The 21322-nt window shown below is 52.3% G+C and overlaps 2 protein-coding genes across 3 annotated transcripts in view; one reads left to right on the forward strand and one right to left on the reverse strand.

Annotated features, from left to right (window-relative positions):
- Positions 1-10030: 10030 nt before the first annotated feature.
- FABP3 (fatty acid binding protein 3) lies at positions 10031-18282 on the forward strand. 2 transcript variants are annotated; one of them, XM_080803139.1, is made up of 5 exons: positions 10031-10199; positions 11234-11318; positions 14496-14668; positions 16523-16624; positions 17991-18282. In XM_080803139.1, the coding sequence occupies exons 2-5, from the start codon at positions 11246-11248 to the stop codon at positions 18042-18044; spliced, it is 402 nt and encodes a 133-aa protein (XP_080659265.1). In that variant the 5' UTR covers positions 10031-10199; positions 11234-11245; the 3' UTR covers positions 18045-18282. The 2 variants fall into 2 exon arrangements, with proteins under 2 accessions (XP_080659265.1, XP_080659264.1); XM_080803138.1 differs by lacking the exon at positions 10031-10199 and having other exon boundaries at positions 10482-11318.
- Positions 18283-19030: 748 nt separating this feature from the next.
- The window catches only part of ZCCHC17 (zinc finger CCHC-type containing 17), a 54645-nt gene continuing 52353 nt past the window's right edge, over positions 19031-21322 (reverse strand). Inside the window, exons 8-9 of the mRNA XM_080803137.1 lie at positions 19768-19925; positions 19031-19484 (exon numbers count right to left, since the gene is read on the reverse strand). Coding sequence (XP_080659263.1) covers positions 19328-19484; positions 19768-19925 — 315 coding nt within the window. The 3' untranslated portion in view covers positions 19031-19327. The remainder of the gene's footprint in view (positions 19485-19767; positions 19926-21322) is intronic.

Below are 21322 nucleotides of genomic sequence, written 5' to 3' on the forward strand. Positions count from 1 at the left end.
CTGTCCATCCCCTAAACCCTTCTGGGCTTTTTGCCACCTGCCCCCACCCCCCACATTAGCTCTCTGGTCCCACCCTGTTTTATGGCTCGCAGGAGACTGGGAAGAGGAGCACAGGCCAAAGGAGGGAGAAGGTAGGACAGGCAAGCGGCTCAGCAGGACAGGGCTACAATGCTCCCCCTTCCTGGGAGGGGTCCCCACGGTCACCTTCCATGACCCACCCCTCCTGGCCAATCAGCCCTGCAAAGGCAGCCCAATTTCTGAGCCAGGACTAAAGCCTAATCTCCAGAGCCATGTGGCAGGAAGCAGGGATAAGGGATCCCCCACTTCTGGGTGGGAAGACCCTGGCCTAGAGTGGGGTGATGGCGACGGGAGGCCCGGGGCCACAGAGCAGCGATCAGTCTGAGCCCTGCTTCAGGCGCCCTTGACCCCAAGCTAACCACCGTCTCCCGTTGTCCTGTGAGGAGCTCTGGGCTGAGCTGCCTCTGCAAATTCTTAGTCCAAGTGGTATCTCTTCTTGGGCCGTCTGTTCTTGAATTCCCTCTGAAATCAACCTTTCTTTTCCCAGACCTCCATGCTCCCAGCATCCTGTGCCTCAGCGAAACCAGACCCCTGCCCCAGTCTCCAGGGCTGGAGAGTCCCAGCTGCCCCAGCCATACATCGGCCTCAGTATCTGGGCTCCACCGGGGGAGAACCTGTCCCCAGAACATCCCCTTTTCTCAGAACCTAAAGACAGCTCGACCTCACTATGTACCAGGCTCTACTCTAAGACTTGGCACATTAGCTCACGGAACCTCAAGCTGGTGGCGGAGGCACAGAGAGGGTACGTAACATGCCCACGAAGCTGGTAAGGGGTAAGGTGAGACTTCAGCTCAGGAAACCTGATTTCAGAAAGAGACTTGTAACCACTGTGTCAGGGACCTCCCATCCCCTGAGGGCCGTCCTCGCCTTCTTCCAGACTTGCAGGCTGGCCAGAGTAATGACCATGTTTCCCTGTCTTGCTTACAGCTAGATGTGGCCCTGTGCCTAATTTCTGGCCAAGAGAGGAGATGTGTTTGGCTTCCAGGTCATGCCTTTAATTAGGAGAGGTGTGTCCACCCCCTCCTTCCCCCCACCTGCTGGCTGCTGGCGTGGGGAGAGCCTGGGACGGCTGCCACAGCCTCCTAACTGACCAGTGTCCAGTCCAGCCCCCATACAACAGCCGAGAACTCTTAGCATAATCTGAGTCAGGTCCTCGTGCTCCCCTGCTCAAGCCCTCGATGACTCCCCATGGCCTTGGAAGAAAGGCCAGCCTCCTTGATGGTAGGCAAGGCCTTTTCCTGTCTGGCTTGAACTACCTGCCCATCTTAGCACTTGGCATTTTTAACCTCTGCCTTCGTTCCAGATCAGTCACCAGGAAAAGCTCATCCTTCCTTAACTGTCTCTTCTTCCTCTGCCTCACCAGTTTCTCAGCCCACACCTGGCAGACTCCCATGTACCCTTCAAGACCCAGTCCAAAGGGTACCTCCTGTGCGAAGCCTTTCCTCACTATCCTGGCAGAGTGGGTGGCTCCCTCCTCTGGCCTTCCGGGGTCCATGGGCAGTCTGCATGTGGGACAATCAGAGGCTTTCTGTATTATCATCTGTAGACACGTCCACCTCTCCCCTCTCTCTGTAAGGGTGGGAACCCTTACAAGGCCGTCTGCTGGTTGTTGGTACCCAGTACAGGTCCAGGAACCAAGCCAGCGGCCGTCAAGTTCAATGAGAGAAAGGGGAAGGGAGAGAATGTATGTGTGTGCATGTCCTGAGCTGGCTGGAGGCCCAGGCCAAGGAGACAGGGAGGGCATCTAGAAATAGCCACATCCCTGGGTCCAGACCAGGCCTGGTCCCCAGATAGACTGACCCTGAGTGAGGAGGTGCGGGAGTGGGTGGAGACCAAGGGCTATGACTCAGGCAGCCCTACTGACCTCTGGGGTCTGCTAGCCAAGGCAGATGGGCCTTGCCTGTTAGTGGACAGTCCTGGCACTTAGACTTCAGTGACCCTCAGTGACCAGTGAGTATTTCAGGCTAGGGCTGAGGATCACCTGCTCCCTTGGCCCCAGAGCTTGTAGGGCAAAGGGGAGCCTGCCAGCCTACCCACTGAGGAGGCAACAGGATTGGAGCAGCGATGCTGGAAAAGTCTGTCCTCTCCTGGTTCTTGCCCCACCTCACCCTCTTCCCCACTTGGAAGTTCCCTTCCTGAACCACCAAGTGCCAGAGCTTGAAGGACTAAAGGGCTCATCTGGCCCAACCCCCTGCCATGGAGCTGGGGTCACTGAAAGGAAGAGACTGGCCGGAGGCCACAGAGCAAGACAGGGCAAAGACTGCCTCGGGGAAAGGCAGTGTGGAATAGTGGTAGGCGGAACAAGGTCTAGGGCTAGGGTCCTGGGTCCAAATCCTGGCTCTCATCTGCAAACAGGGGATGGGAATGAAAGTTCCTGCAACACTGGGTTACTGTCAGAGTTAGAAGCATTAAAGGCCACAAGTTGCAGAACCCAGTGCCAGCACTTCATAAGACAGCGATCGTTTCCTGCACCATGCTGCGCAGCACATGAAGGCTCCTACCCCCCACAATCTCATTCCTCCAACCCCGCAAGGCAGACATTACTATCTCCATTGTGCAGAAAAGGAAATAGGCTTGGAGAGATGGACGGGTCAAGTTCACACAGCTGGTGTTAGGTCTCCCAACCGCCCTGTCAGTGGTCTTTCCACCTTCTCCTCCTCCTGGCTCCTGACAGCTCATCCAATGACTCATCAGGTGGAGAGAGTGACCGTGCATAAGCCAGTCCTTGGCTCCTGATGCCATGCTAGGCTCTTCTTACCCCGGACTGAACAATCCCATCGTTCATCCGCCATCAAACCCCACTGACCCTAGCCCCATCCTTCTAATCTCTCGGTTTTCCCATCCCCCACTCTCTCACCATAGGCTCCAGTCCTGGTCATCCCCAAGTCCACCCAGTTCTTCCTTCCTTTTCTTATCTGGTGTCTTTGCTTACTGCAGAGCCCAAAGATGCTGTCCCCCACAGCCCCAGCCAACCCCAAGATCCCAGGTCCAAAAAAACAGAAGCCAAAGCCAGGCTGACAGCCTTGCCTGTGTATACCTGCTTTCTGGAAAACACGTGACCCCAGCCTCCTGAGTCCAAGATCCATTCTCTGCCAGGCCTCCTGCCAGGGCTTGCTAACCAGCTCCCCTCACCTAAGGACACACAGTGGTCACCTGTCCACACCAGCCAGGCTCATCAGGTGGTCTGGAGCTATCTGAATCTTTCCAGAATCTTGAGCAAACTGTTCCTGAATGAAGTATGCTCTGGGGAGTGACCACTGAACCATCTGTTTGGTGCCAGGTCACGTGGCACAAGAACCACCCGCCGCACCCCCCCCCCCGACCTCAGGGTGGGGTGAGGCGCTGTTTTATAAGCATTAAGTTTCCCTTTCTAATTATTTTAATCTAATATGATTTGTAGTTTTGCAGAGGCAAATTTTCCATTTGACAAAGGAGCAGTGGGGAAGGAGCCAGGGGCAGCCCCAAGGCTGGGATCTAGTTTGATTGCTTCCAGGGAATGAAGCTGTCCCTAAAAAGAGCTACGGGTAGGGGCACCTGGCTGGTTCAGTCATAGAGCATGCAACTTTTGATCTTGGGGTTATGAGTTCAAGTCCCACATTGGGGGTAGTTTACTTAAAAAAATAAAAATAAAAACACTACTACTATTAATAATAACTTAAAAATAGAGAGCCTACAGTTGATGAGAGCTTTTCCCTTAAGGTCAGGAACACGGCAGGGCTGTCCACTATCACACTGCTATTCAACATAGTACTAGAAGTCCTAGCCTCAGCAATCAGACAACAAAAAGAAATAAAAGGCACCTGAAATCAGCAAAGAAGAAGTCAAGTTTTCACTCTTTGCAGATGATATGATACTTTATGTGGAAAACCCAAAAGACTCCACCTCAAAACTGCTAGAACTCTAACAGGAATTCAGTAAAGTGTCAGGATATAAAATCAATGCACAGAAATCAGTTGCATTTCTATACACCAACAGCAAGACAGAAGAAAGAGAAATTAAGGGGTCAATCCCATGTACAATTGCACCCAAAACCCAAGATACCTAGGAATAAACCTAACCAAAGAGGCAAAGAACCTTACTCAGAAAACTATAGAGTACTCATGAAAGAAATTCAGGAAGACATAAAGAAATGGAAAAATGTTCCATGCTCATGGATTGGAAGAACAAATATTGTGAAAATGTCTATGCTACCTAGAGCAATCTACATATTTAATGCAATCCCTATTAAAATACCATCAACTTTTTTCAAAGAAATGGAACAAATAATCCTAAAATTTATATGGAATCAGAAAAGACCCCAAATAACCAGAGGAATGTTGAAAAAGAAAACCAAAGTTGGTGGCATCACAATTCCAGATTTCAGGCTCTATTACAAAGCTGTAATCATCAAGACATGGTACTAGCACAAAAACAGACACGTAGATCAATGGAACAGAATAGAGAGCCCAGAAATGGATCCTCAACTCTATGGCCAACTAATCTTTGACAAAGCAGAGAAGAATGTCCAATGGAAAAAAGAGAGTCTCTTCAACAAAGAGTGTTGGGAAAATTGGACAGCCACATGCAGAAGAATGAAACTGAACCACTTCCTTACACCATACACAAAAATAGACTCTAAATGGATGAAATACCTAAATGTGACACAGGAATCCACCAGAATCCTTGAGGAGAACACAGGCAGCAACCTCTTTGACCTCAGCCACAACAACTTCTTCCTAGAAACAAAGCCAAAGGCAAGGGAAGCAAGGGCAAAAATGAAGTATTGGGACTTTATCAAGATAAAAAGCTTTTGCACAGCAAAGGAAACAGTCAACAAAACCAAAAAGACAGCCAACAGAATGGGAGAAGATCTTTGCAAATGATATATCAGATAGAAGGCTAGTATCCAAAATCTATAAAGAACTTATCAAACTCAGCACCCAAAGAACAATCCAATCAAGAAATGGGCAGAAGACATGAACAGACATTTCTGCAAAGAAGACATCCAAATGGCCAAAAGACACATGAAAAAGTGCTCCACATCACTCGGCACCTGGGAAATACAAATAAAAACCACAATGAGATACCACCTCACACCAGTCAGAATGGCTAAAATCAACCAGTCAGGAAACGACAGATGTTGGTGAGGATGTGGAGAAAGAGGAACCCTCCTACACTGTTGGTGGGAATGCAAGCTGGTGCAACCACTCTGGAAAACAGCATGGAGGTTCCTCAAAAAGTTGAAAATAGAGTTATCCTACGACCCAGCAATCGCCCTACTGGGTATTTACCCTAACGATACAAATGTAGTGATCCAAAGGGGCATGTGCACCCGAATGTTTATAGCAGCAATGTCCACAATAGCCAAACTACGGAAAGAGCCTAGATGTCCCTCAACAGATGAATGGATAAAGACGTGGTATATATACACAATGGAATACTATGCAGCCATCAAAAAAAACCCCAAATCTTGCCATTTGCAACAACATGGATGGAACTAGAGGGTATTATGCTAAGCGAAATCAATCAATCAGAGAAAGACAATTATCATATGATCTCACTGATTTGAGGAATTTGAGAAACAAGACAGAGGATGATAGGGGAAGGGAGGGAAAAATGAAACAAGAAGAAAGCAGAGAGGGAGACAACCTTAAGAAACTCTTGGTCAGGAAACAAGCTGAGGGTTGCTGGAGGGGAGGGGCGTGGGAGAGACGGGGTGGCTGGGTGATGGACATTGGGGAAGGTATGTGCTACGGTGAGTGCTGTGAATTGTGTAAGACTGACAAATCACAGACCTGTACCCCTGAAACAAATAGTACATTATATGTTAATTTTAGAAAGAGAGAGAGAGCGCGCTACAGTTGAGATTCTAGCTACACCTATGTGCCCAGAAAGGCAGTTCTCACTTGGGAGCACTTGGAGCCCTACCCCCACTGGAAATGACCCAGTCTCATGATCCTCAGAGATGGAGTAAAAAAGAGGATAGAAGACAGGATACTTCAACAGGAGAAAAGTTAAGAGTCATAGGAATGGAGGGCCAGGGGCAGAATTTTCAAACAGAGAACTCTGAAGAGGACAAGTGGTTTTCTTTGCTTTGGAGAGACTATGTGTCTGCTCCCCAGATCGGTGCCAGGCCCTGTACTAGGCACTGTGGACATGGCAGATGGCCACACCGACTGGGTCCCAGCCGTCACAGGGCATCTGGTGTTAATAGGAAAGGCAGACTTGGAGCCGAGGGGACCACGTGAAAACGGGGTCAGTGTTCTAATAGGGAGGATGGGGCTTCTTAAGCTGAAGAGTGAGCAGGAGTAACTAAAGGAGTAACAGCTGAGGAGGAAGAGTACTCCAGGTGAACACAGGAGACCCAAGCATGTATCCGCTAGTGCCTGCAGTGTGGCGGGCGTGCAGAGGCTGGGGGGGGTGGGGGCAGAGCCTGGGGGCTGTGGAGGATCACGTGCCTCCCCTCCCTCGAGGGAGGCTGAGCAGAGAAACAATGAGCCTTCGGACTGCATTCCCAAGCTTATCCTACCTTATCTTCTCAGAGTCCTTGGGAGGCCCGCGGGTAGGAATTGTGATGTGCTTTTTTCAGATAAGAAATACCGACTCTGAGAGGCAATGACTTGCCCAAGGTCACACAGCTGGTCTGTAAGTAAGGCCCAGGACCGGAAACCAAGTGAGTCTCACTCCGGAGCCCCTAAAGCTAGAGAGGAGATAGATTCCCTCATTCACTCATTCATCTATTCAGTTCAATAGTCCGTATACTCATTCATTCATTCATCCAATATCCCATATACTAGTTCATTCGTTCATTCACTCATTCATTCATTCACTATTTATTCATTTACGCCTACTATCTGCCAGCCACTATTCTTGGAACAGGATTTCAGTAATAAATTCGACTAATGAAACAGATGGAGCAAAGCGGAAGAGTTTGGCCTTTACTCTGCTAAAACGGAGGACAGCCGGTTTCTGGGAAAGCAGAGGAGCCTGCCCCGCCACTCTGAGCTGGCCCCTCTCCTCCCCGTGCAGAGAGGGCCATTGTTCTCCTTCCAGGCAGCAGGCCCCACGGGCACCAGCTTCTCAGAAGCAAAACTGATGTTGAGTAAATCCCTATCTTTTACCATCATTTGTTCCCTCAGCCTTGGAGTAGCCAGAACTCTTGGGCAACGAGGAAGTGATTTCCTAGTGGCAGAAGGAACACTGCATTCCTGCCACAGTGGCTGCATCCCCCTACACAGTGAGCTCAGGGAGGGCGGGGGCCGTGGCTCTCCTCTGGGTGCCCACTGCACCCAGCACAGTGCCTGGGCACAGGGGGTGCTCAACCAAGATGGGTGAAATGGATGCATTATTTAAAGAGAGAGAAAGGGAGAGATGTGGAAACCTCTCTACGGTCGCTAAAGGCACTCAGTGACCGAAGTGAGGAGACAGAGATAGACTTGGATACTTTGCTGTTGGTTCAATGTCTCATAGGGCCTTGGCTGGGTCATGTGTATCTCTGGGACAGCGGCCCTGGGGAGACCCAGAGGGAGAAAGGACTCACCCTTCATTGAGTATTTGTGTGTGTTAGGTTACCTCTTTTAATCTTCATGCCAACCCTGAGAGTAGATGGCCTTTCTCCATTTGGGAGGGAAGGAGAGGAAGGGGAAGGGACTGGCTCTTAGTCTTTAGCTAGTAAGTGGCTGGTGAGTACATGGATTATTGAATGAATGAATGAATGAATGAGTATATGGAATATTGAATGAGGAGATGAATGACTGAATGAGTGAGGGAATCTATCTCCTCCCTAGCTTTAGGGGCTCTGGAGTGAGACTCACTCGGTTTGAGACGTAGAACCAGGCTTCTTTCCAAAGATGCTGCTTCTGAACCCATCATGCACCAGGGGAGGGGGCGGAAGGTGTGGAGAGAAGGGTTAAGAACTTGATTTCCACGGCAGAGAACCACACCACCACTACCATCCGAAGAAAAAATTCCCAGTTGCGGGAACTGGGGGTGGAGTGGGGTGGGGGCAGTCAGCATCCACAGACTTAGGCCCTGAAGGGCCAAAGCAGGGGTGGGGGGGGGAGGGTCTCTATGTCCCTGGGTCAGTGGCGGTTCCAGCTCAGCCTCGTTGGCCTCTACCTCCCACATTTCTCCCCAGGCCAGCAGCACATCCCCTATTGGAGGCGTCCAGATGGCAGGGAGGGTCCTGGGAAGAGCTGGAGATGCTGAGTAGGCCTCCCCACACTCCCCTCGCCCCGCCTCATGGCCCCATGGATCACCCGGTACAGCTGGCCCCTCTCATTGGCTCTCTCATGGTTACTCAGCTCTCCTCTTCTCCATCTTCCCAGCCTGTGGTTGCCGTGGAAACACAGAACAGTGACATCACCACAGGGTGAGGGCTGGGGAGATGCTGCTCTTGGCAGGGACTGGTCCTGCTGCCTGCCAGATGTTGTGTTCACATCTGGATCTACCAAGGGCGATAAAGAGAGAGAGAGGGAGAAAGAAAAGGGAAGGGCTCATGCTCCCTCCCCTTGCCCCTCATTCCCCAAAGGCGGTGTGAGCAGAACAGGGCAAGAAGGATGCAGGTAACAAGGGATGAGAAGTTGTGCACACTTGTGAGGGATAAGAACGAAAAGCCCAGTGGAAAGCAGACAGGGTGTGGCTTAGGAGTCAACTTTGGTGACCCGGGTCTGGGCCTGGGGCGGGGACGGTGGTAGGGCAGCAAGGCTAGTGGGTCTGGGCTTGGTCTCCATGCTCCTCAGCCGAGGCAGGGCCCTAGAGATAGGTCATAAGGACTTTCTGGCAGGGTCCCCCTTAACCCATCCCGAAGATTTCGGCAGCCCCTTCCTCACCGCTGCTGCAGGTTCTAATCTTGTCTTGGAAGTAAGAAAAGTAAAGATTAGAGAAGCCAAGCAATCTGCGGGGGGGGGGGGGGGGGGGGCTGCAGGTGAGGGGCAGGGCTGAGAACAGGTCTGAGACTCCTGCGCGGTCCATGGATAAGAGGAACAGTAACAGCAGCGGCAGCCAGCACGAGGTCCACCATGCTCAGCATTTTAAATGCATTGTCTCATTTGATCCCCAAATACCTCTAAGGGGTAAATACTGTCATTACCTCCATTTTCAAGATGAAACTGAGACTCACAGTGGCTTAAGTGAATCGGCCACAGCCACACAGTGAGTACCCCCAGGAATCAGAACTAACACACAGATCTACCTGCCCCAGCCCAGCTCTCCCTGGCGGCATTGTGAGGACCACGTAGGAAGACAACTCTGGCCCCTGGGTCTCCAGCGACATAGTCCTTGATGGAGGAGGTTCAGTGTCTAAAGGTTGTGACCTTGACTTAGAAACCATCCCCCTCTCCCCCCAACCCTCCCCTGCACCTGCTCCGGCAATGAGGTCACCAGGGCTTCATGCCCAGCCCTAAGGCCTGTTCCTGCAGCTTTGGCAGAAATAGGTCCCTGTCTTCTGGCAAGTGGACCTCCCCCAAAGAACCAGGACCTTGGGCAAGGGAGGGCTCTTCCTCCCTGGCTTCTTCCCAGAAAGACAGGTAGGGGCAGATGCTTTCCACCTCCACATGGAGAAACAGAGGCACAGGAAGGAGGGTCAGCCACACTGTACTCGTGTGGCAGAGCTGGCAGGACCCTGGGGCTAGTGTGCTGTGGCTCCTGCTCGCTGACCCCCACTGCGACCCCCGTGGACCTCTCCTGGCTGAGGTTCTGTTGGGCACCACACTCTTAGGCAGGGCCTCCTATCAGTTAGACATTCGCTTACCCCTCGCTTCCTCTGGGAAGTCTCCCTTGAATTGCTAGATCAGGACAGGCCTCCCCTCAGAGCCACACTAGTCTTGTGTCGGCCCACCCAAGCGAGCAATGTGAGTGTGTCTCATTCGTGGTTGTCTCTCCAGAGCCTAGCCCAAGGCCTGGCAAAAAGTGGCCGCTTTAATAACCGCCGGATTAAGGAATGGATGGGCTCCTCTGAGCTTCAGTTCGCTCATCTATAAAAAAGGAGTAATTATAAAACCTACTTCGTGGACTTTGTTCTGAAAGTTCAACACTAGGATGTACCTAAAGCCCTCAGCATGAAATAAATACCAATACAGGGTGATCTGACTATTAAAAGCGATTTGTAAAGCGTCAACCACACGGGAGTCTCTTTCAAGGAGGTGAGTGACGTTCTGTCAAAGTGCAAGCTGCTTGCTTGTTCAGAGGTCAGAGAAGGGCGGCAGGTCGGGAGCTGCCCGGGGGCCTGTAAGAGCTGGCTGGATGGCCAGAATTTCTGAAGGAGGGGAGGGGGGAAATGACCTGATGAAATGCTCAGAGCCCCGCGTAGAGGTCAGAGGAGCCCGAAGCGCCGGCAAGGTGGACGGGGAGGAGCACCGCAGAGCGGAAAGGCGCGCGCAGGCGACATTCCACAGGGAGGGGCGAGCACGTGCGCAGGGCACGGCGGGGTGGGTCACGCTCTCGCCCTGAACAGGCGGAGGGCACAGGGGCAGCTCATCCGCTCATCCGCCCACGGTGCCCCTGGTGACTCTTCCCGCCACCGGCGAGTGGGAAGTGGCGGGAGAGTGCGGCTACCTGGGCCACCTAGACCCGCTTGCAATCTGGGCTCCAAAGAACCTTCGCCTTATTTCCTGCGACCTTGTTAGTTCCCCGCCGAGCCTGGGACTCCTCACCTGCAAAAGGAGGACCAAGATGCCTGCGCCACGAAGAGTCGGCGAGAGCTTTCCCGGCGTGGGCATCAGCCCAAGGGCGTTTCCTTTCTCCTCTAGTCTCTCATCTCTGCTCTAACCCCAAACTCGGGGATACAGTGGGGGACGAAGATGTCCGTGGCGCGCACCCCACCTCGCGGGCACCGTGCCCCCAATTGCTTCCTTCTCAGATGGCGAAGAGCGCCTTTAGGCCAGGGAAGGGAGCAGGTCCTGCTCGCGCTGGGCAGGGACTCGGAGGCCGGAGCCCCGAGCTGACGCGGGCGAGCCCGGCGCCACTGGCTGCCCCCTCCCCCTTGGCGGGTCGGGGGATGGGCAGCCAGCTCCTGGCGGGTGAGCGCCAGCCGCCGGCTTCCTATTTCGGGAGCTGGGGGTGTGGGCCACGCCTCACCACGTGATACAAGGGCTATTTAAAGAGGCCGCGCGGGCTGGGAACCGTGGGTCCCGGAGTCCTTGCACACCTATTCTGTCCTTTTGCTTGCTCGGCCTAGCCCAGCCTCACCATGGTGGACGCCTTCGTAGGCACCTGGAAGCTAGTGGACAGCAAGAATTTCGATGACTACATGAAGTCACTCGGTGAGCGCAACTCGGGGATGTTGGGCTGGAGAGGGCCTGGCCGCGTGCGCAGCCGTGCACAGCGTTCGAGCGCTGGCTAGTGCCGGCAGGGCTGCTGCATCCCTCCTGCTCAGCGCTGGAGAACAGGGGGACGCGGAGAAGGTGGCAGCCTGGGCTAAGGCACGCATGTTGGAAGGGGGCCTATTGGAAGGGGACTTTCTGGTCTGAACCCGGCTAGAGGGATTCCCAGATAGGGAGGTGTAGGGAGGTAAGATGTATCTGTCGATGTTGGGGCACGGATGCGCTTTCGAGGAAGAGAGGTATGCATAGTGTCTGGAAAGAGGTGGGTTTGTGTAAAAAGAGAGCATCCATCGCATAAGGTGGGAGGCTAGCTGGAGGAGGAAAAGCAGGAACATGGGTGGTTTAGGGATTGGAAAGTGTGAATACAGAAAGGGAACGGGGCAGATGGGGAGTGTACTGTGGCAAGGCTTAAAGAGGAGGAAACTCCTAGGAGGAGGGAGATGGGAAGAGAGGGGAACAAGGGGATGAATGGGATATGAGGAGAAGGCGAGATAGGGGCCCTGCACAGTTAGCAACAACTCCTGCCCCTCCATGTTGAACTAGAGAAATATGGTTGCTGGAGAATGCTCTCTCCCGGGTTGTGGAGTCTCTGACCTCATCCTGCAGTGGTGTGTTACTGGGCTTTAATCACTGTCAGTGAGCCTAGTGGTAGGCTGGGGCAAGAGGACCCATCCCCTTCTGGCTCAGCCACTTTTTGGGGGAAGGGTCTGGTGGAGAAAACCGCTGGACTTCCCGGATGCGGCAGGGTCCTGGAGCAGGGCCAAGATCTGTGAGCTGCAGAGAGGGTCTTCGGTCTAGGAGGGTGTGATTCTTCAGATGGGGAAGAATAAAGATTCAGAGTGCTTATAACCTGAGGTCCTTGGAGATACCCTGCGCCTTGCCTAGTCTGACAGATGGGGAGACTGAGACCCAGAAAGAGTAGAAACTGGTCAGATCAGTCCCACATCAGAGCTGATATGAAAACCTGGATTTCTAGACGTGCAACCCACAACAGTTTCCACTACGGACCCTGGGGGTGGGAGTGGTAGGAATTGCTTAGCTAATGATTGACCTCAGCCCCTTTTCCCCTCCTAGTAGGGGCTTAGATGGAGAAGGTAGATACCCTTTCTCTTAAATCCCCAGCTATGAGATTATCCTAGTCTCCCGGGCTGGGACAGGGAAACCAGAATATTGTTCATAGCTGAGCTACATTCCATGCCTTCCTACTAGGGAAGGGGGACTGATTCTGGCAGTTACCCAAATAAGGGGGGGGGGGGACCAACCTCTCCCTTCTGTTCCTAACTCCTTCCTGAAATAGGGATCACAAGTGTTGGCTCTTGGGGCCAGAGTTCTCATGCCCTGCCATAGTATGCTGGGTACTGTGCCCACTGACTCCAGGAAAGTAGCCCCTCTTGGAGCGGTGGGCCCTGGGCAGCTGTTGGGAAGTTGAGATGCCCAGAGTTAGCCCCTCCTTCCAAGCCTCCCATAGCAGACATTCGAGCTGAAGAAGACCTGTGTCCCTGAAGTGAGCTGCAACATCCTTACCACACTTGTCCCTTATTTTGCCCCAAATAAGGGGCAAATTGGGCTACAGGGCTGAGAATCCATCCAGCCTGCTTTTCTCCATACACAGATGGAAAGGATGAGAGAGGTCCATGGGAGGGGAAAGAGCATCCTTAGCTCTCTCTGTGAATAGCGTCCACTTCCTTTCTATGTAGAACCCAGCTCTTTCTGAGCCTCCAAAATCAGCCCCATTTTGGTCTCAGTTTCTCTTGGCTCAGTCCCTCACTCACCCCACAGTGGTTTCCTTTCTCAAACACACCACACCTCTGGGTAGGTCCTAACCAAACAGAGCTCCTTGCATGGTGACAAGGCCCTGCTCTCTTCTGGGGACTGGGGTCAGCCTGCCTCACTCTGATAGCAGGGGCTAACCATAGATTTTGGAGCCTAGATTCATACCCAGATCTGTCATTCACCTCTTTGACTTTGGGCAAGTCACTTCTCTCCAAGCCTAATTTGTAAAGTGGATAATAAAACCTACTGTTCAGATCTGTTACGTGTTATGAGCATTAAATGAAACAACCCATACAGGCCATGGGCTGAGTCCTAGCTCCCAGCAAGTGCAGTGTAGGTAGGCACACCACCTCCCCCCACTTGTGCCTGCTGCTTGTGCCTCGTCTCTGCCCTGCAAGTCTGCTCACCACTGCTGCTGCGGGCACAAGGGCAGGCAGTCATGATGGGAGGTTGAAAGCAAAAGGCCGGCTCTGGGGAAGCTGTAACCTGAAGGGGTTAAGGCTTTGCTGGAGTTCTTTGTTTCACACTCTTGCAGGACAGTCAGGGAAGCTGTGCTGCGGTCAGTGGGGGAGTCCCCTTAGGGCCTAGACCAGGATGAGGATACCTGGATTCAAGTCCTTAACTGCACTAGCACTCGGGCCTCTCCTAAATCTGTACACTGAGACACTCTCCCTTCTGCCAATGTCCTCCCTAGGTCAGGGAGAAGAGGGCTTGAAAATCCCTTCTGCCATCTACAGGGGACAAGTGCGCCAGTGTATTTCAGGGCAAAAACTTCCAAAGGTGGGAAAGACCTGTCGTCCCTCAGGCTTTTGGAAGGCAGAGTCCACATTTCTCTTCTTTCCTCAGCCCGTGGCTGGAAAGCTGCTCAGGTCCCCTGGAAGGGAGCCCTATGCTCCAGCCTTGGGAGACTGTAGCTGAGCAGTTCCGTGAGCTCTTCACAACAGTTCTGCATTCGAATTCCAGACCTGTGAGCCTGGGCTTGAACCCTCAGTCTTTGCGTCTATGAGTGGACATAATAGCATCATGCCTTCAGGGAGAATGAAGGGCTGAATGAGATAACACACATTGTTACCACTCAGAAAGTAGCTCGTCCTTATCTCAGATCTGCTGTGACTTGCTGTGGCATGCCTGCGTCCCTTAGGCTTCTCATCTGCCCCATGAAATCAAGGGTCTCTTCGCTGCAGAGAGCTAACAAGAAAACTGAATTTAAAAAACAGCCAGAGTCTCTGAAAGTTCTCGTACTTTTCATTCGGCCCCACATCCAGGCCTGAGAGTTGTTCCCTGAGGTCGTTGTACCCTGCCTTTCCACTCCACTCATGCTCATAATCTTCCCCCTGCCCTCAGGTGTGGGTTTTGCTACCAGGCAGGTGGCCAACATGACCAAGCCTACCACAGTCATCGAAATGAATGGGGACACTATCATCCTAAAAACACACAGCACCTTCAAGAACACAGAGATCAGCTTCAAGCTGGGGGTGGAGTTCGATGAGACAACAGCAGATGACAGGAAGGTCAAGGTGAGTCCTAAAAGAGTCTGGGGATTAAGAGACCTTGAGACCCGGCACCCTGTTACTGTACCTTGAGGGGCAGGTGATATGGGGGGATTGAAATGAAAAAGGGGCATAAAGGCTGTGCAGTGTGGGGATGTCCCAGGTGCTAGGAACATGCTAGCCCTGTCCTCGTGCTTCCTCCCTCCCTCCTTGGGGAGTATCTGGTGCCTCTGGGAGTGGGCAGCACAGAGCCGGGATGTTCTTCTGACCTCAGTGTCGATTCCAGCTCCAGCTGGGTGACGTTGTGCATGGCATCCAAGAGCTCTGGGTTTCTTTCCAGTCCGCAGACAGGAGAGTTATGTGGCCATGGCTGTGTTTTCAAGTACTTTAGGAACAATGCCCAGGAGAATTCAGAGCTCTTCTCTGAGTGAACAGGTCATTCTGGCCTCCAGCAGCAAAGGAGGCAGCTAGGGACAAGAGGTGGAGACCTACTCCAGATGCTTCCTTTTCTCCAACCTCCACCTCCCAGGCTTGGCCAGTGAGCCTGAGGAACTATTCCCAATTCTGCCAGCCTGCAGTCAGGAAAAGCTATGTTCTGGATAGGGCATCCTCTAAGGCGTGTTTGTACGTCTTCCCATCAAGCTGTAGCCCCTCTCCTCCCGAGTAGGGAGGGGACATGTACCAGCAGTCTCAGGGCTCGTCTTTGCTGCTTGCCTCAGGCCTCCCAGCCCCTGGGCCAGGTGTAGCAGAGACAGAACTAAGGGATTTTGACCTCTAAAGAGGGTCGCTATAGCAGTATCCTCCAGCAGACCCTATCACTTTGCTTCCTGACAACTGCCCCAGAAAAGACAGGATAGGGTCTGGTCTCTTTGTGGAGAAGCTGGCAGCAGAGCTGAGGTGGTGCCCAAAGATGTCATTCTACTTTGGAGACAGTTGGCTGCCATATCACATGCGTCTGCTTCCTTGACTAGCCCACCTTTTTGAGGGACAAGAACCCTAATAAACCATAATGCTCTGGAATGCCTAAGCTAAACATAATCTAAGTAGGCAAAAAGCTTGGGGGATGGGCATGAGAAGTGAAGTGGGAGCAAGGATGCACACCCACTCCTCATGCTGCCCCAAACATAAACACAGCCTTCTCAGACTCTCGTACTCAACCCTGCTCAGCCAGGGTCCCCTAGCCTGACCTAGAGCCCCCAAATTCCTAAAGAAAAGAGATCTGGGAGAGCTGCCAAATGAGAACCAGCTGATGCAGGCTGGCAGAGCCCAGAAGACTAAGTGGGCATCTAACCAGGGCTTCGGAACACTCCAAGGGCACCCAGTCCCTGGACCTGGCAGTTGCAGTCTACTTGTCAGCTGAAGGGGCCACGTGATACAGAGCAAGAAGAGGTAGGAATACAAAGTGGGAAGCTCATTTTCCAATACCTTCCACCCCAAGGTCTATTAGACATTGTGTGTGATCACCACTAGGCCGGAGAGTCTCAGGACTCCTCACCAGTCTTCCCCAGGGATGTAGGATGGTACATGCCCCTGTCTCCTAGGGGCTCTAGGGATGTGGGCCTCATGTGAGGATGGGATAAGTGCCCATCCTGAAGGCTAGCAGCACTTTTCAGAGCCAGGCTGTCTGGCTCACCATATTGCCTGCCTCTGCCTACCTGCCCAACACCTGAAGGGCCCAGCCAGGTAATCGTGGAGCAGAGGCTGGAGGTGAACAAGACAGCCTTTGGGGCCAGGCCGGAAGCAGGCCACCTGAGCTTTGGTCCTGGCACCATCATCATTTTGGGGCAGAGGCGGAGTCCTCTGTGGCCCCAGTGACCAGACACCATCTTGTCCCTCATTCCTGGCTCAGATCACAGCTCAGGCCTCTAACTCTCTCCACAGTCCACCGTGACGCTGGATGGAGGCAAACTTGTCCACGTGCAGAAGTGGGATGGGCAAGAGACAACACTTGTGCGGGAGCTAGTTGATGGGAAACTTATCTTGGTAAGATGGATCTTTGGAGCCTCCCCCAGTTGGTTACCATTACTGCCCCTTTAGTCAAGCCTGTTGGGAAGGCCAGGGTCTCCCCCATGGGATCAGTGCGGGTAGAGGCAGGGCTGGGGTGGGATTAGGTGGGAATATTCTATGTGGTAGCTTTGGCCTCACACAGGCCTGGTTTCACATTTCAGCTTACGGGCTACATGACTTCAGAAACGTCACCTTCTCCAGCTCCCATTATAAAACAGGCATTAACACCACCAACCTTGCGGGCTGCTGGGGTGCCAGGACACCCTGACCCTGATGCAGAACGTAGAGCATCCTAGAGGCGCTGCAGAGGGCTCAGGTGCCTCACAGCCTTAGTCTCCTCCTGTGTTGCCACCGTGCCCCACCCCGGGAGAGGCAGAAAGAAGAGCCAAATTAGATCCTAGGCTCCTAATACCCTCTTCTTCTGGGACTGTGCTGCCACATAGAAAGCCTCTGGGCAGGGACAGGCTGGTGATGGCGGGGCAAGAGCAGTGCAGTCCCTTCCACCTCATTCCAGCCCCACTGCCTCCCAGTGTCTTGCACGCCTAACCTGCAAGTACCTGACAGCCTGGGAAGGGACAACCAGGCTGGCCCATCAGTATAAGGACAAATTTGGGGACTCATTAGAAGAAAGTTGCCATGACTGAACACCCCCAGATCCAGGGCAGAGGCAGCAGCCCCCGTGGTCTCTGCTTCCTAACTGTAGGACCTCAGGTTTTCACCCCAGCAGCGTCTTCACTGCAGACCTTGGGTCAGCTGTAACCTCCCTGCATTCTAGCATTACAGCGCAGGGTTAAGAAGAGGTGTCTGCCTTTGGTGGGCATGTGCTGTGCAGGACCAAACGCTCACTGGGTAACCGGACTGTGGTGAGGCCACGGGCCTGGCTCCGTGATGCGAGGCTGGATGGACGATGGTGGCTCAAGCCTCTGGCTCTGGCACCGCCGTAAGTCAGGGAAGGAATGGAGAGCTGGTAGCCTAGGACAGTCCTTCTCCAAGAGTGTCTGGACATTCTTATTCACCTGTTTGTCTATGATGTGCCAGGCACCATCGGAGGCACTAGAGGAATGGTGCAAGGGAGAGAGAGACCGCCTGGGACAGTGACCAGTCATTTCCCCTCTCACAGGTCATTTCGCCAAAACTCTAGCAGAGGAATTAAGTGCCTAACTAAATGAAAAGCTTGGTGTATTAGGAAAAAATACAAAAAAGAACCTAGCACATAGTAGGTGGCGAATCCCAGGAAGACTCCTGGGATGGAGGCAGAGGCTCTCACCATCAGAATGGAGACTGCCCCGGTACCTTCAGTGCCCTCACCCCTGCCCTAATCTGGCTCTGTCTTTCCTTCCAGACACTCACCCATGGAAATGCAGTTTGCACTCGTACTTACGAGAAAGAGGCATGACCTGCCCACTCCTTCACTGTCTGCTTCTCTGCCAGTCAGCTAGCCCGGGACTCAGCACCAGATTGCCTCATTTTTTCCTCCGGCATTTTGTATAAATCCACCTTGGTTGGGTTGGGGAAATACGTCTGGGGTCAGGTGGCACCAGCCTGGGTCCACTTCTGGCTCCCATTGTGTATGTTTGTTTTTTTAACTGCATCCAGAGGGTGCTCTAAGGTCAATAAAGCAGAGCCAAGGTCACCAGACTGCCTTTTTGTCTTTGGTGACATGATTCTGGGAGTCTCAGTTCCCTGTGTGTTGGAGAACAGGCAGGAACGACTGCCTGAAGGTCACTCAAAAGCAGCACTGGATGAGAGACTGAAATGGACCGTCTCAGGGGGCAGTGGTAGCTGGTCACGTGACCCACTCTGTCATAAAACAGCTGTTCCCACACCTGGGCTCTACACTGCCCCTCCTCAAGGCCACATGAATGAGTCCAGTCCAGAATAAAGAATCAGTGGCAGGGCTTCCCCTAGGCTTGACTACTAAACTGTCATATCAGGCGCATCCTGCACTGCAGGCCCCTGGGTTTGGAAAGTTACTCTTTGTGGGATGCTGTGGTCTGTTTTTCCAGAACGCAGGCTCAGGACACAGGATGCATGCAGGCTTGTGCCTGGTGGTGGGAGCCAATGCCCACTGGCCAAGATGACAGCTAAGCTCCCGCCTGCGCACTGGACCATTCATGGTTACAAATTCTTACCAGTTCTCTAATCAGCTCTGGGGGAAGAGGTCATCTAATCATTACAGAAGAGAGGGCTTACAAGTGATCTCCTAAGGCGGCTGTGACCTGTCGGTGCCTCTGGCTCTATATCTCAGCTGGGCCTCTATCCAAGGTCTGAAGTAACATATTAAATGTTTTTCTGTCAACTAATGCAGACTTGGTGACTTGTAAGTCTAAATTACCCAGGAAGAGGGATAATAGTAATAAGAACATTCAGCAAGTTTAAAACCAAACACACTTCCATTTAGTGCCAGGAATTTAAGCAGAGACCTGAAGTGGAACCAAGTGACTCACACAGTAGTAAATACAAAGTAAAGCAATGAACTTGGCTTTAGCTGTCTGGTTCAGTGGTCTGGCAGAACGTCACACACAAGCTCAGTCACTGCAAACAACGGTTTTCTGGCTGTCACTTGTAGCATGGGAGAATCACGTTAGGGGGAATGGAAAAAGTGAGCACCACTTCTTACCATGTTCTCCCTCATCCTGCTGGTCTCCCTTGGCCTGTGTTAGACGCCGCAGGGATCACTCACCAGTCAGCCCAGGGCAGACCCAGCAGGGAGGGGGCCATCCCTGTTCCAACTACAGCCAGACTTGCCTCCACAGCAGTACCTGTGGCTGCAGCCTGGACTCCTGTGCAGGAATCTGGCTCTGGCAGTGGCAGCTGGAGAGGGTAACAGGACCTCCTGCCGAATGAAGGAAGTTGAAGTGAATGAATGGGTGAGCTGCAGGGGTCACTTGCAAAGGGACCAGGAATGATAAGTTAACAAGTCATTCAGGCAGATGCTTTGACATCTAACTCCCAAACCTGCCTGCTGCACGAGGGGAAGCCATCTCCCGTGGGCGAGGAGTCAGTGGGGTGGGAGGCCATACTCGCACTACTGAGTCTTTCTGGGAGCCAGGGCTTAAGACACAAGGCTCCTGGTACCTCCTCCTCTCAACCACCCCCTCTACTCTTTCCACTCTCACTCCTTGTGCTTTTTCTTGTGCTTCTTCTTCTTCTTCTTCTTCTTTGCTGCCTTGCTGTCTTTTGATGTGTGCCTTGCCCTCTTGCCTGTGTCACTCTCAGAGTCTGAGCTGTCCGAGTCAGACGACTTCCTGTCTCTATGTTTTTTCTTCTTCTTTTCCTGAAAAGAAAATTTAAAAGCAATGTTGCATGTCTACATTTGCTTTAGAGCATCATGGCATATAATCAATAGGGGATCATTTAATAAATGATAAAGGAGGAACACCTGGGTGGCTCAGTTAAGTGACTGCCTTCGGCTCAGGTCATGATCCCAAGGTCCTCGGTTTGAGTCCTGCATCAGGCTCCTTGTTTAACATGGAGCCTGCTTCTCCCTCTACCTGCTCTGCCTGCCATTCCCCCTGCTTGTGTTCACTCTCTCTGACAAATAAATAAAATATTAAAAAAAAAATTAAAAAATTACAAAGCACTAATTAAAAAGAATATGCCCCAAATGGGTGAAAGGACCAAGCCATAATATAGTATGTATTCTAGACTCGGGGGTGCTTACCATACTGTATAATTTGTGCATATAATAAATATACACACACACATACATTTACATGTACCTGTATATATTTAAAATAGAAAACAATGGAAAAGACATTGGCAACAAGTTACCTCAGGAATGAATGAATGGGGGAAAGAACACAGTCTTTTACTTTTTATTTCATGTAATTCTGTCCAGTTAGGTTAAAAAAAAAAACAAACCAGGCATCCTTACTTTTATTTTAAAAAAGCACAGGATACTGAGGAGGAAAGGAGTCCTTAGAGGTCACCCAGTCTGCCTGGAGACAGTGCCTCACATGCCCAGGGGCCCGTACTGGGTGGGAGCTCCAGGGCCCTGGACTCCTGCTCTGGTTTCCAGCGGAGGCCGCTGCCAGTGAGAACAGCTGCCATCAATGAGTACGGCTCCAGCTGCTGCCCTTGGTGTGCATCATCTCCAACACAACAACCTTGCAAGATTATAAGGATAAAGGGAAAAGCCCAGAAAGAACTTTCTCCGAACTACAACCACCACAGGGTGCTGCTGAAGTAGCAACACCAACTCACACAAAAGCTGGGCAGCAGATTCCCAGGCTTCTGTGTGCAGGGCTTCAAGCAGTTTTTAAGCAACATGTAACCTTTTCCTTGAATTTCAAATGTTCCTACTGCCTCAGGAAGGTTTCTAAGAAGCAGAGACTGAGGGAGAACGAAGAGAGGGTGCTGAAGAGGCGCAGCTCCTGCTCCCCCTACAGGCTCCCAACCTGGCAGATGGCCGTGTGCCTCAGGAGCCGGCCGCGAAAAAGGAGGGACGGAACACCGAAGCAGGCATTGGACCCAGACTCAAGTTCTGGCTCTGCCACTTCCGATCCCTCCTCTGTAACTCAGGACGAGCCACTTTATCTCCTGAGGCGTACTTTCCTCAAGTGTGAAATGGACAGGAGAACAGCACCCAAGCTGCATGTCTGTGGTGAAGGGGTAATGAGGGAGTATCTGCAGCTCCAGCGGAGAGCTGCCTGCCCCAGATCACACAGGGAG

Source organism: Martes martes (assembly GCF_963455335.1).
Source record: "Martes martes genome assembly, chromosome: 4".
NCBI lineage: Eukaryota > Metazoa > Chordata > Mammalia > Carnivora > Mustelidae > Martes > Martes martes.

What these genes read in the sequence shown, in the direction of transcription:
- FABP3 (XM_080803139.1), top strand. Translation starts at nt 11,246, where the DNA reads ATGGTGGACGCCTTCGTAGGCACCTGGAAGCTAGTGGACAGCAAGAAT. An exon ending in TGACTACATGAAGTCACTCG is followed by an intron (nt 11,319 to 14,495) that starts GTGAGCGCAACT and finishes CCCTGCCCTCAG; the next exon opens with GTGTGGGTTTTGCTACCAGG. An exon ending in CAGATGACAGGAAGGTCAAG is followed by an intron (nt 14,669 to 16,522) that starts GTGAGTCCTAAA and finishes CTCTCTCCACAG; the next exon opens with TCCACCGTGACGCTGGATGG.